At 48.0% G+C, this 15,275-nt stretch overlaps 1 protein-coding gene across 3 annotated transcripts in view; it reads right to left on the bottom strand.

Annotated features, from left to right (window-relative positions):
• Positions 1-15,275, bottom strand: part of LRIG1 (leucine rich repeats and immunoglobulin like domains 1) — a 114,804-nt gene that overhangs the window by 32,919 nt on the left and 66,610 nt on the right. For all 3 annotated transcript variants that reach the window (XM_008524013.2, XM_070576865.1, XM_070576864.1), the window contains exons 4-6: positions 4,840-4,977; positions 2,563-2,706; positions 783-926 (exon numbers count right to left, since the gene is read on the bottom strand). In XM_008524013.2, coding sequence (XP_008522235.2) covers positions 783-926; positions 2,563-2,706; positions 4,840-4,977 — 426 coding nt within the window. The remainder of the gene's footprint in view (positions 1-782; positions 927-2,562; positions 2,707-4,839; positions 4,978-15,275) is intronic.

The raw sequence follows: 15,275 nt of genomic DNA, 5'->3' as shown, positions 1-15,275 counted from the left end.
AAACTGGGGGGAAGGGGGGTCAGCAGCAACGACTGCTTCCTGTACTATCTGACTTTACTCAACTATGAGGATACGTTACTTTTGATTAAAAATAAACAAATTTAACTGTTTCACAATTGAAGGTTGGTAACTGCCTTTTCTGTAAGCTTTTTGGTGGCTGTTTTACGTTACTCTGGCAGGAGAGCAAGTTCTGCGATTGTGCACATCTGGCTGGAGACACTGCTCCCTTGATAAAAGTGGAACATCTGCACTGAGTGGCTTGATTAGCTCACAAAACATAAATAAATGTCTCAGGATGAACTATGCATTTTTGGCCCACCTGCACATCAAGGCAGACGGTCAAACCCAAATCGGGGAGAGAGGGAACTTCCTGTAGCGAGTGGGAGAGAGGAGAGGATGTGGGAAGGGAGCCTGCTCTGAGGTCCCACTGTTCACTAAGGAAGCGGGGGTGGGGGGGATGGGAGGGGAGAGAAGCCCTAGAAAAACGGCTCCCTCTTCCATCTTCACCAACCAACTCACTTGACCAAATCCATGAAAAACTAACCCCAAGAGATGTTCTGAACCTGGGAGGAAAACACCCTTAGATTTTGCAAAGTCCCAAAGACACTGAGTTGGGCCCAGCTGATGTCTCAAAGGGTAGGGGGCTGGTCCGGCTGAAGTCCTAACAATCCTTCGAGGCAGGGGGCTGAATGAACACATGCATGTGTGATGCAAACAGACCACGGGCGAGACCTCAACGCCCGAGCAAAGCCACAGCCACGCGAACCCAGCCCCACACTCACAGCACATGCATCTTGGACAGCCCCCAGAAAGCCCCGTCCGTCAGCTTGCTGATGTTGTTTCGCTGAAGCTTCAGCACCTCCAAACTGTCGAGCCCCTGGAACGTCAGGCCCTCGATCAGCCGAATCCGATTCCGATTGAGGTCCCTAAAGAGATGAAGCCAGCGGGTTCAGAGTGTCCCCTACACACACACCCCTACAACCATTCCCACACAGTCCCAGCTGGGTTTCCAAGCCAGCAGGGAAAATCCCGGTGAAGAGGTTCAGCGAGGCCTGGACATACAGTGGGAGCCCACTGTGCATCTCATGGCCACCCCTGCCCGCCATGCAGGCCCTGACACTCATAGGCCACCGCTGGTGAACGAGAGAGGAGGGCACAGAGCTCCCCAGAAGCCAGTCCTACCATGCCCCTGAATGAGCGAGTGCTCCCATTTCCTTCCTGAATAGCCATGACTGTGCAGTGAGGGGGTGGGTATGACTCAGGATGTGAACGTCTTAGGTGAGCTGTCTCTCAGCTCAGCAACAGGAATCCACACCAGATGTCTCAACCCAGGACAAATCTAACCACTGGATATCAGATGGCAATGACACTTTCCACTGGAGGCGTTAATAGGATCTCTATTTCCGGAGAGAAGTTACTGCCTATAGGGGGAGGAGGGATCCAGACACACCATGAAGCACACGCATTTGGCTTCTAGCCCCAGCATGATAAACCTCCGTTAACCAAAAGATTTCAGGAATGTGGGTGGGCTGGATCCCTCAGTGACACTGGGGGAAGGAGCAAGGGAACACAGGGCTAACCAGAGAGCCCTTGGTTTTCCCCAAATACTTCTGTCGTGTCTCATGACCCTGCCCCACACCACCTCCTGAGCATCCAGGGACCTTCTCCAGGACTGAAGAGAGCAGGGCCTGCATGCTGTGTGTGTGTGTGTGTGTGTGTGCGCGCGCGCTGTGTGCTGTGTGTGTGTGTGCACACACCTGTGAACACAGGCAGTGAGAGTGCTGGGGCACACCCTGTCTTGCTGCCAAACCTGGCCCTGAACAATTGTTTTGTTCTGTTTAAACCAAATCTCCAATAGTGGCTTCTTTTCCTGAGGTACACTCTTCTGCTACAAAGAGGACACAAAAAAACAAAAACCCAGGGAACAAACAATAGTCCATCAGGTTCTGCTAAATAGAGGTTTTCTTGACTCCAGACCTTGTACACCATTCAAGGATGGCACTCAGTTCTGGTCATCAAAAAACTAAACAAACAAATCCTTTCTTTAGAAAAAAATCCTAAGCCAACTACCTTCTAAGATTTAGGAGATGAAGACAATGGCCCATTTCTCACTTACTACCTCTGCCTACATGAACTTCTTCTCAAACTGCTCAAGAAGCATTGGACACCGTAATGTCCACGGTTCAGATTTTATGGGTACCTTTAAAAAAAACACAGGAACCCCTAAGATAAATACGGAACCCAACCCACACAGCCCTACCCATTAGCCAGGATCAGGTAACCAGCAGTATCCCTCATTTCATTTTGCAAAGTGCCAATGAGGACAAGCATATATTTCCTCAGTGGATCTTTTCCTCAGCAACCTTAGGCGGCCCGCAGGCACCAGACCCAGCTTCTAATTTGCTTTTATTAGGTGTTGCTATAGGGCCATTAATGATAGTTTATGCAGAGCTTGAGCGGGGGGAGCGGGAAAGGGGCTGCATTTGGTACGAGGTCCATGGGGAAATCTGGCCTCCATAAAGTTTGGCTAACCTTAATTAAAGTGCAGGTTTCTGTACTCACAGTTGTGTCAGCCTGGGTAACTTGAATGCTTTCACAGGAAGCTGGGTGATCCTGTTTTTGCTCAGGCGAAGCGTTAGCAGCGACCGTGACAGACCATCAAATGCTCCCGACTCCAGGGTGCCGATCCGGTTGCTGGCCAGGTTGCTGGAATGATTCAGGAGAGAAAATGCAGCGGTCAGGAGGAGGCCTTCCTCATTCCGTTACAGACACCAGACTCAGCCGAGTTGGGAAAATAAGCGAAAACACACCCACAGGGACAGGTTTCCAACGAGCTATTTGGCATCCCAAGGCTGTGAAGGGCATCTTCACTCCCAGATGGAGGAGCCAGGGAAATGCAAGTGTCAGGACTGTCCACCTCAGGCCTTGATGGGGCCTTGTTTTAGCCCACGGCACACCGTGCTTGTGGCAGTGGGCAACCCCAGGAGGGTGGGGGAGGAAGTCACTCACCTCTACTCCCTGCCTCTCTCACACGCCAGCCCGACCACATGGTGGCCACCTCTTTCTTCAACACCCACCACCCAAGGGTTAGGGTTCAAGGTTAGTGGGAAAAGCCCTAGGAAGCACAAAGTCAACTGCAAGGCTAGGGCAGAGTGGATTCACAATTTGGGGAAAGAGCTTTTAGTTCTGAAGTGGGTCTCATTATACGACTTATGTAATAAATGTGTGTAAACCAATTCATTTTAACAATTTTAAATGCGTCAAAGAAACGCTCTAGTTAAAGAGACCTGCCTGAAGTCCCTTAAGAAAACAGGCAATACTTCAATGGGACATCCACTTAACAGGTTCATGTGCATAAAGGGCACCTCCCCTCAAAACGCACTGCCGTATATGGCTAAGGTCTGCGTGTCCCATTGTGTGTAAATTATATCAAGCAATAAGAAGACAAAAAGAAGGGAAAAGAGAGAAAAGTCAGGGACAATATGGTCTTCCTATGAGAAGTCACCCCCAACACCTATCCTGCTCCCTTCCCCGGACAAATGCTGCTTTTTGTGGCTTAAGCAAAAAGGAAAAAGACCAGAGAGAGTCTTGTTTCTACCACATAGGGGGAAGGGAAGGAGGCATTTTGCATCTCTCCATCAGGCAGCGGCCCAGGACAGAGCACATGAGGATTCTTTGCAAACAGAGCTGGACTGTTTGTTCTTAACACTCCAGATTAAAGAAGAACAGTCTGTGTGATGAAGATATGCCGGCCAGTCTCTGCCAAACTTAAAAGTCCCTCCTGCTTTCGTGCAGAGAGAGAAGGTCAGTGCAATTCAGTTTAGCAGTTGCTGGGTTCTTTGTCCCAAGCAAGAAATGCCAGATGGCAGCTGGACACCTTTCCCTCGTTGGGGCCGAGAGCTGCTGCATTGACTTAACGAAGGCCACGGCCTCCCGTTTCCAATTCTGATGCCTTGATGCAGCCTAAGAAAGAAATCACTCTTCTTCTTGGGAGTCTTGGAAAATTTGTGCCAAGCCTTGGCCTCCCTGAACACATGGGTCACAACGACCCCTAAACCAGCCTCACAACGATCTCAAAAATTACTCAGGAACAGTAACAATGCAGGGAATGAAAACTCACGTGTCATGTGAAAATGTCTCTTTAGCCTGGTTTTCAGTTTCTTCCCTCAAGCAACATTTTTCTACAAACAGGCAGTGGGTTAAATACGTTTTAACTGTTTTTCCTCCCATCTACCATCCACTGGGTGTGAGATGGGGCATGAAAATGGGGAAAAAGTGAAACAGACCTACAAGGAAATCCAGAAGGTTCTGAGAACCCACAGAATGGAGTAACTGCCCCCTCAATTCAACCAAATGATGTATTTATAAAGAGTGCATGGTGCTAGAAAGATAAGATTGACAGGTGAAACCTCAGCAAAGAGGTCTCCCTCCAAAGTCATTCGTCTCGCTACTCCTGAATCTTTTCTCCAGGCTTTCCTGGAAGGCAGTCCAGTACATGGGAAAGAAAGCAGACTTTGTAGCTGAAAGAGATCCATACTTGAAGGCTAGGATCTCCTCTTCAGTGGTGAATCTGTTAAGTTACTACTTAATCTCTCCCCGCCTCAGCTTCCTCATCTGTCTGTAAAGTCAGAATAATGCTGCTGGTTTTGGAGATGCTCTCTAATTGGGCAAGTAGGAGACAACTTCCGGTGCTCTGGGTGCCCTGCTCTCGGCCCTGCTGGGCGAAGCCAAAGGAGGTGTGCGTCCATCCGCATGGACTCAGCCAGGCCATGGCCAAGAAGAGAAGGAAACATCTCCGCATCCAGACCTGGGTGCTGACAGCAGAGCAGAGGCACTTACAGCTCCTTGATGGGCAGCCCGAGGGGGAAGCAGGCGCTCCGGATCTCCGTGATATTGTTGGCACTCAGATCCAGCACTTCCAAGGAGAGGTAAGCCTTCAGCTGACTCCCCTCCACACTGCGAATCTTATTGTGTTGCCTAAAATACACAAAGGGAGGTACCTTGAGCATGTGTTTTTGCAAAGAAACTATTATTTTCCCCACATTTTTCCTAGCTGTTTTGCTCTTTCAGAAAATTACAAATGCACTGCCATCCTAAAATGGGACCTCCCATTCTTCTTTCCGTCAAGTTACTACCTGCTGGCTGGGTGCTAGACAGAACAGCGAATTCTTTGTCTGCGATGGGTTTGTCCGATCAAGTTCTAAGTGTGAGCTGCTCTCCCCAACAACACAGGGGTGATATTGTAGATGGTGCAGAGAGTAGCAGGACCAGAACTCAGAACTCACTGTTGCCCTTCCCATAAGGATGAGCACGGTGCAACCAGCCAGCTCCTAACGTGGCTCTCATCTCGAATCTTCAGAGCCTTGTCCACCCCATCACTGACAAGACTGCAGGCACCAGAGCCCAGAGTTCAGTTTGATCCAACTTAACGCTTCGTTACACACCTCACATTTCACCAACACCTACCATGTACCAGGAGTGGAGACCGGCACAAGGGATTCAAAAAAAGAAGAAGAAGATGACAAAATCCTGCCAACCTAACAAGGGAAATGGGAGCTCGGTGCTGAGTCTAACCCATTCCCCTGAAGCTCCTGACTCTACCCCTTGATAGCTTTGTTCCTCAGTTTCCTCTTCTGGAAGTTGGGGCTACTCCCCCTTATTTCAGGGAAATAGATGATCCAACCTGACACCACACTAAGCATCTGGCAGATGCTAACGTTGATGTTCAGAAGATTCACCCCCACTTTTACAACCAGGATTTATTCGTACCTTTAATGCTCTTTCTGAAAAACCCACAGTCTAACCAACCACCCAATATTTATTAATCAAGAGAAAGACAACGAACGTAGCCAAGCCCGGAGGGAACGGGCTGTCCCCTCGTGCGTTTGGCCCTGCCTGGCAGGTTCAAACCCCCATAGCTCTAATCCCAATATTCAGAGATTTAAGAATCTACTGGGTGGTAGCGCTGGGGCTCTGGGTTCCAGGCACTCACTCAGGCCAGTTTCTGAGTAAACAGTGTCAGGGGCTCCGGCCAATCAAAGCATTCTTGAACACAACACAAGTAAGCCAGGCCTCGCTTACCAAGTGGCATCTCTTTTAAACAAACACTTGACCAAATCAGTTCCAACAGGCATAAACAAGGCCCTCTTTCCCAGAAGCTCTGGGCCTTCTCGCCGACTCCTTTGTTTTTTTTCACAACTCTCCCAGGCCCTGAACCCAAAAATCCATTTACAAGGGCACATCTCCACGGCAGCGAATCTCCCTAGAATGAAAGCCCACTTTTCCCTTCACATCCCTTCCCTGCCCCCCAAAGCTATTTCCTTTGAGTTCTTTATTAAGTTCTTAATAAAGATAGTCTCTTCAGTTTTCTGACTCCAAAAGAAAAAGAAAGGAAAGAAGAAAATAAAGGAAAACCTTTATTATGTAAAGTATGGGGGAAAAAAAGAACAAGAAATAAAGGCAACGGAGCTGAGCCTCCTCCAGGAACTCTGAATGCAGTGCCAGGGAGCCAGGAAAAGAGGGCCTGAAAGAAGGAAGGGGTGCTGTGGACCCAAAGTCACACAAAGAGGGACCGTGCACAGTCGAAGGGGCCACAGGACAGCTGTGAGCCCCCGACACTTCTCCCACCACCCCGCCTCTCTCTCCTTACTGCCTTTTGTCTCGCACTTTCTTCTTCTTTCTTGTCAGTCCATTTAGTCACTAAACCAAACCTGTCTGGGCCCCTGCTCTGTGCCAGGCCCACTCTGTGATGAAGACAGTTCTCTTTCACACGCTGGAAAGAGTTCTCCATTTAGCAGAGGAGGCAGCCATGGAGATGAGAGACAACGGGGCGTGGGAGTGAGGGTTACAGAAGCAGGATGGAAGAAGTGAGCGGGGAGTGAGGGGGCACAGTGTTGAATTCTGCCGGGAAGAGGCTGCTGGGGCCAGTTTCAGAGGGCAGAATGCTGATGCTGGGAGGGGACAGGCAGGGCAGAGGCTGGGGTCAGGTCATGGAGCTGGGAGGGCAGGTGGGACCACGTCAGGAAATGCCCCACAGGCCAAGCTGAGGAGTAGGGAATCTATGTCATAGTGGTCCAAGTGAGAGGTGGCAGCAACAGAGAGACAGACACAAAAGAATAAGAGGGACGCCCAGGATCTGGAGATGACAGCTTGGGGGCAGGGGGTGATCCTAAATTTTCTTGTTTGGAAATGTTCAGATTACCAGGTTAGCAGGCTACTGGCTATACCTTCTGTCCTTGCCCACTTATGGCCTATTCCGAATCCAGCAGCCAGAGTGATCCTATTAAGGCATCCCACAGAATGGGAGAAAACATCTGCAAGTCATATATTTGATAAGGGGTTAATATCTAGGATATATAAAGAACTCCTACGACTCAACAACCAAAAAACCCCAAACAACCCAATTAAAAAAAGGGCAAAGGAATTAAATAGATGTTCCTCCAAAGAAGATATACAAGAGGCCAACGAGCACATGAAAAGATGTTCAACATCACTAATCATTAGGGAAATGCAATAGGATACCACCTCACACCCATAGGATGGCTACTATTTAAAAAAAAACAGGAGGGGATGGCCCTGTGGCCGAGTGGTTAAGTTTGCGCTCTCTGCTTCCACGGCCTGGGGTTTCGCCGGGTCAGATCCTGGGTGCGGACATGGCACTGCTCATCAAGCCATGCTGAGGCGGCATCCCACATGCCACAACCAGAAGGACCCACAACTAAGAATATACAACTATGTACCAGGAGGCTTTGGAAAGAAAAAGGAAATAAATAAAATCTTTAAAAAAAAAAAAAAAAGAGGAATAAAAAGTGTGGGCGAGGATGTAGAGAAACTTTCCAGCTGCTGAAGAAAATGGTAAGGTGATTCCTCAAAAAGTTATGCATCGAATTACCATACGATCCAGCAATCCTACTTCTGGGTACATATCCGAAAGAACTGAAAGCAGATCTCAAAGAGATGTTTGTATGCCCACGTTCATATCAGCATTACTCACAACAGCCAAAAGGTGAAGCAACCCAAGAGTGCGTCAATGGAAGGATGGATAAACACAATGTGACGGACACATACAATGGACTATTATTCAGCCTTCAAAAGGAAATTCCGACACATGCTCCAACATGGATGAATCTTGAGGACATTATGCTAAGTGAAAAAAGCCAGTCACAAAAAAGACAAATACTGTATGATTCCACTTCCGTGAGGTATCTAGCGTAGTCAGATACACAGACACAGAAAGGAGAGTGTGGCTGCTGGGGACTGGGGGAGGCAGGAATGTGGAGCTGCTCAATGGGTATGGAGTCCTAGTTTTGCAAGACAGAAAAAACTCCGGAGATCAGTTTTACAACAGGAGTGGTCTTAGCACTACGGAACTGTACACTTAAAAAATGATAAAGATGGTACATTTTGTGATATGTGTAGTTTACCACAATTTAAAAACAAAACAAAGCAAGAAACAAATCAGTTCACAGGACTCCTTTGCCTAAAACTCAAACAAGGGCTCTCGTGTCTCACTTAGGACTAAGTCCCCACAGTAGCCTCCAAGGCCCGTGCGATCTGCCACACACCCACCTTGCAGCCTCACTTTCTCCTCCTCTGCCTCACATGTTCACCGCACACGGCCCTCACACACACACAGCCCGCAGACTCCTGCTCAGGACCCGGGCACCTGCCTTTGCCACTGCCTGGAATGCTCTTCCCCCAGAGATCCCTACTTCCTTCCGGTCTTTATTCACATGTCACCTCCTCAATGAGGCTGCCCTGGCCACACTCCCTAAAACCACAAGCTCCTTCTCTCTCTCTCTCTCTCTCTTTCCACACACACACACACACACACACTTTCCACTCCCTTGCTTGCTTCATTCTTCTTGATAGCTCTAATTATCTTCTAATATACCCAGTATTTTGCTTATTTCTAGTTCAACATGTCCTCTTCCCACCTGGATGTGCCTCCGTGAAGGCAGGCATGTTTGTCTATTGTGTCTCCAGCCACCGGAGTCATGTGAGCCACATAACAGGTGCTCAATAAATAGTTTTGAATGAATCACGAAGAATAAATACAGGCTGAATTCACAAGGGCTGAGGCTGGACACAGATTTGGGATTTAAACAGAAGAAAACAATACAAGCAAATGAGTTCCATCAGAGAACGTGATGGAAAGAAGAGTTTGCCAAGTGCCCCATGGCAGCACTGCCAGACACAAACGACCAAGCCCACAGTGGCTTCAGAGGTCCCTGGGGCTCAAACACTGCTGTTCCCAGCTGCTGAGGATGGACATGCCACCTTCTCTTCCAGGGCTGGTGTCTCTGTGCTATAGCCCAGAGCCCTGATCAAACTCTTTCTGAACTCCTTGTCCACACAGCTCTGCTCTCTTGCAGGACTGCCTCCCTTCCCTCACAGAGCAAGAATCCCACTGTGTTAGATGTCTCTCTAGAGCCTGGTAACTCCACCCAAGGCCAAGAGTAGCACAACACTAAAGAAGAACACGCCATGTGCCTCGCCCTGCCTGAGTTCAAATCCCCGTACACCACTTACAGCTTAGAGCCCCGTCTATAAAGCCGAGTGTGAGGTTCCTATGCCCCATGGGCGGATGTGACCTGACATGTAGCAGCTGCTCAATAAAACAAGTTCATATTTTTATTAGTCATATTTGTATCCTCAGAGCCAGGCTCAGGATCTAGTTTGCAGGGGGTGCTCTGGAAAAAGAATGAATGAATACATCAATGACTGACTGGTTTCTGTCTCTTCCTCTGCCACATGTCAGTGCAAACAGGCAGCCTCAACTCCTCTCTCACGAACAAAGGGCTGACTCAGAGCTCTCACTCTTAGCTTTGTGTGTGAAACAAGCCTGCTCCAGCTGGAGAGTGTCAAACCCAGCCACAGGGAGACTGGGCCATCCTGGGGAGCCACGCTTCAAAGCAAATCCCAGACTGAAACTTCTGCAGGACTCAGGGTAGCTACAGATCTGATGGAGCCACACCCAGCTGGAGTACATTCCCCTTCCCACTCCCACAGCAAGTGGGACTCAGGCCCACGCCCCTGACCTCAGCCCACCACACCACACCCCACCCCACCCCATCAAGGGTAGCCGGCCTGTCCACAACATCCCCTCCAGACAATCATCCGTCATGGTTAGAGCAAAGAGGCAGTGCTCAGGGGAAGCGCTCCCACCTCCTCCTCGAGAGCGGACAGGTGTGAAGATGTGTTTGCTGCCCTCATTCAACCCAGTGTTCCACTTGTATGAAACTGTCCACGCTTTTAACGCCACATGCAACATGGGTGGTCATCATGTTACTCCTTTAACATAACTAACTGCCCAGTTTCCAAGAAGGTCCACCCTCATCTTTACAACCTCTGGGTTCTTGTCCCAGTTCTTCCGAACCGCAGCTGACCAATTACGGAACACCTGTATGTAGCAGGCCCTGGGTGAGGTCCCCATGAAATCACACAGCAATCTAATGAGGTAGGTACTATCATCGTCTCTACTTTATAGTGGAAGAAACTGGGGCTCAGAGATCTGCTGGAATTTGCCCAAGGTCACACAGCTGGGAAGCAGAGAAGCCACTAGGCAAACCCAAGGGAGCAGGTCTACACAGCCCAGCCGAGAGGCTCTCCCAGCAGAAGTTTAAGCGCACTACCCCAGATTCAATGGGTAACCCTTCAGCAAAGCCTGGCTAGATCCGAATGCTGGCTCGCTATTTCCTGTTCCACTCAGACTGGTTTGCATCATCGGCCTCAGCGAGGCCTCAATTTTGTACCAGCTTCCCAGAGTCCTGCGTGAGCGGCAAATTTGCAAAGAGCTTTGTGGGCCACTCTCAGCAAATAAGGCAGATGAAGCTCAAGTTCTCACTCCTGGATATTCTGGATGGAAAGAAGAGACCAGTTCCTTTGGGATCATGTCTTTATAATAAGACCTACATCGACAGGAGGAATGACTACCTTTATTCTTAGGGAACCGAAGCTGCAAAGGGTTGCCCTTAAGTTTACAAGAGAGTGAGGAAAGAGAAGGGGAGCAGAGTGCCTCTACCTGGCCTCATCAAAGGAGCACTCCGGCCTTTCTCTGCCACCAAAAAAAACGAGACCGATTCTGCAGTTCCGGGACCAGGGGGAAACGTGTGGCGGCCAGATCACGCGGCGTCCACCTCTGTCCAGGGTCGGCTTACCCCTCGGGCTGCCCTCTGGGGCGAGGAGAACTTAAGACAGCCGAAGTCTATTAAACCAGTACCTGTTAAAGGCTTCAAAAATAAAACCAGTCTTCAAAGGCGGAGAGCAGGCAAGATAAGCTCTCTTCACTTGGCTACATTTTCAGGGCCGATGTTAAATTAGACAGTAAAACAGACGGAGGCATTTGAAACCAACATTTACAACTTTTTATCATAAGTGATTATTCCACCACGGTCCTGGAAAGCCTGCTTCATAAGGTATTCCCGTTAGTGGTGGAAAAGATCTCATGTCACAGATAACAGCCAGGAAGAAAGGGAGAGGAGATCAAAGGAAGCAGGTTCAAGGTCGGTCAATGGATTACAGCTGGTTCCTGAAATGATGCACCTAGTGTTTACACCAGAGGCCAGCAAACCTATTCTAAAATGGGCCAGACAGTAATTATTTTAGGCTCTGTGGCTTGTAACGTCTCTGTCACCACAACTCAACTCTCACGCTGGAGTGTAAAATAGACAAGAGGTAAACGCGTGAATGTGGCTGTGTTCCAATAAAACTTTATTTACAAAAACGAGCTGTGGGCCAGATTTGGCCCACTGCCTGTAGTTTGCTGACCCCTGGTCTACATTACAGCAACCACTTGGGTTTCTGCAGGGCAGGGACCCAGATTCTAATTCTAGCTCTGATGCAGTTTTGGAACTGTATGTAGATCACTCTTTATCTGGTTTAACTCCCTGAAAATGGGGCTAAATGCCTCTCTACTGCAGAGAGAGAACCCTCCCATTCTCCCTCCAGTGCCCACATGAGACATCACTAATCACAGCCTTTCCCACTGATGTCTTCCCTACCTCTTTAGGAAGTGAAATGGAACATAAGTCGACGGCATTATTATGTTCTCAGAAAATGATCCAGGTTACTTACTGGAGCCAGTGAAGAGAGGTGGGCAGACAGGGTGACTTTACATTGAACAGACATTCACACTGTACATCCTTACTCTTTTTGGTTCTCGCGGTGAGGCAGGAACACATGGAAGCTGGCCAAAATGCCCGTCCTAACATCTAAGCAGGCGTGCTCTTTGGCGCTTCCAGAGAACTACGGTGACTCAGAAGTCCACACTGTCAGCTCCTACAGGGTTGACTCTTACTAGAAACAGCAAATCTTCCAAATGTTACCTCAACATCAAACTTTTTAAAATGTGTTACTCAACAAATCAGCAAAATTCAAATTACAGCTCTTGCCTCGTTTGAACCTCTGGCTAAGAGAAAGTTTCACACAATCTAGCCCTGAAATGGGAAAACGATGTAACACACCTGACATCCCCCCTCCCCCCTCCGCCGATCCCAGGGGTGCAGTCACTGAAACGCCACACTCTGCAGCCCGAGCCCCCGCAGCACTTCGCACCCGCCTGTCCTCCTGCTGCCCTGGAATTCTTAGCAAGGCTGTGCGTCAGCCCCTGCCCCACAGGGCAGGCACTCCCAGGTCTGATCTAAATGGAGGAAGGTGTGCATGCGTCCCTAAGTGCCACCTGAGCCTTCAGTGTAATTTTACATCCCATACGTGGAATCCACATAAGGTGAGACAGTCTGGGACCCTGCTATTATTGCTTTGTGTGAATCTCAGTGCAGGGCAGAGTGGCCCTGATGCCCACCTCATGGGGTTGAGTTTGTTGCCAAAAGTCATTATTTATTTTGACAGTACAGATAAAGATAATGGTTTCTCCTTTGTTACAAAATACAGTGCTACCAAATAAGCCATATGGTCAAATGCTGGCAGTTGTTCTGTTTATTTGTAAATGTTTTTATGGAAATACCACAGGCATACTGAGAAACGCATAAATTGTAAGTATAGAGCTCAATGCATTTTTACAAAATATGTGCGCCTGTGTAAACACCACTCAGATTAAGATATAAAGCGTTCTCAGTATCCCAGAAGGCTCCCTGCTCCTGTCACTTTCCTGGTCGTTATTCTTCCCAAAGGGCATCTTTAATTTCTGCTGCCAATGATTAATTTTGCCTACTTTCGTGCTTTATATACATAGAATCCCTCCATATATACTCTTCTGTGTCTGTCTCCTTTCACTCAACATTATGTTTATAAGACACATCCATGTTGTTACATTAGCAGTAGTTCTTTGCTGTATAATATTTCTATCGAGGGAATATACAGCAATTTATTTTTCATTCTGTTGATGGACATTGAGTTATTTCCAGTTTGGGTTACTGCAAAAATCACAGGTATAAATACGGACATGTCTCTCATACATATCTTTCGGTGCATATTTGCATGCATTTCTGGCAAGCATCAATGTCTAGGCGTGGCACTGCTACACAGTCATAAAGCATGCGTATGACACTTAGCAGACACAGCTAGTTTTCTTTTAAACCAAATTCCCCAGGGTTAAAATGAATCTGAAAAGCCATTTGATTCAAGTGCCATGTTACATGCTGCTTCATTCAACCACATTCTCAGATGCCTACGCCCTCATGTGTACCCCGCCCCCACAGAAAGCAAGAGGAATACAGCCTGGGGCCACACAGCATGGCCAAGCTCAATCCAATTTCGTTCAGGTGTCAAACAGAATTATTTTATTATAAGTGGGGCCCTCATGAACACCAAAAAAGGAAAAAAAAAAAAAGAGAGAATAACTCTAAGTCTCAAATTGGCAAGAAATAACATGAATAAACTTGATGCCAGGGTCAATGCCCATATACAACTTGAAAATCAAGATAAGGAGGTTTTACAAAGAACAAGTGAGTCCAGAAGAGTCTTCCTAGGCCAACTTGCAGAAAAGTTTCTCTTCTCAGAATGACAGTTGAAAGCATCACCCTCTCACTAGCCTGTTTCACATTCATCTTCTTAGAAATGAAAACCAAACCATCTGTTTTATTGCATAAATTGATAATTTGCTCTAAGAAATTGGTGCCTGGTAAGAAACGGCCCAGCCTGGGTTATTTGCTGGACAGGAAATGAGAATCAGAATAAGCAGGTCTCTTTCTCTCTCTCTTGCTCACCTCCCCAGCCCCTCCCTGCTGGTGAATCACCAGTTCCCTAGGGAATTTTGGCAGATTCTCAGCCTGGCTGCAGATGACGTTCCGGATCTGTTTATTCAGGTGGAGATGGGATAAAAAACAAGAGCAGCCCAGTGGCGGGATAAACAGCCTCCACCAGGCAGGGTCAACCTCTCCCAAGGCAGGACGGGGCTGTGTCACCCAACCTCCCGACCCGTTCACTTCCTTTAGGCCCATTCTCCCCTTTGCATTTTCAACGAACTGTTTCAATTAACTCCTTGCAAAGGGGACCTGATGTCTCATCCACACAGGAGTGCACGGCCCCAGGCACCTTGATACAGCAGATCTCATTTGGGGCTTATACATATGGAGCTGGAAGCTCAAGATGTGGAATGAAGAAACCTAGGCACAGCCAAGGGTCGGCTACCACAGTTCCGTGAAGTCTAGGGTGACCCACCCCATGAATGATGGCAAACCATCAGGATCCCATCCAAACTACCAGAGATCTGCATTCCATTTTAAGATGTGCAAACAAAAAACAAAACAAGGGGCCAGCCCGGTGGCCTAGTGGTTAAGTTTGGCACATTCTGCTTTGGCAGCCCGGGTTCAGTTCCTGGGCACAAACTTACACCACTCATCAGCAGCCATGCTGTGGTGGCAACCAACATAGAAAACAGAGGAAGACTGGCAAGAGATGTTAGCTCAGGGCAAATCTTCCTCAGCAAAAAAATTCAAAAAACAAAACTTCCTAAGGAAATGTACATTGTTGGGTGAAAAAAGCTAATCAGAAAAGGCTCCCTTGCTATATGATTCCAGTGTGAGACATTCTGGAAAAGGCCAAACTGTGGCGACAGTAAAAACATCAGTGGTTGCCAGGTTTTTGGGAAGAGACAGGGATGAACAGGTGGAGCACAAGAGATTTTTTGGGCGATGAAAGTATTCTGTATGATACTGTAACGGCAAATACATGTCAGTAAACATTTGTGGAAGCCCACAGAACGTACAACACAAACAGTGAGCCTTAATGTAAACTACAGGTTTAGTTAATAATAATGTGTCCATATTGGCCGATCAATTGTAACAAATATATCACACTAATGCAAAATTTTAATA

The sequence above is a fragment of the Equus przewalskii genome, chromosome 15 (assembly GCF_037783145.1).
Source record: "Equus przewalskii isolate Varuska chromosome 15, EquPr2, whole genome shotgun sequence".
Lineage (NCBI taxonomy): Eukaryota > Metazoa > Chordata > Mammalia > Perissodactyla > Equidae > Equus > Equus przewalskii.
This window is presented reverse-complemented; position numbering and strand designations above follow the sequence as displayed.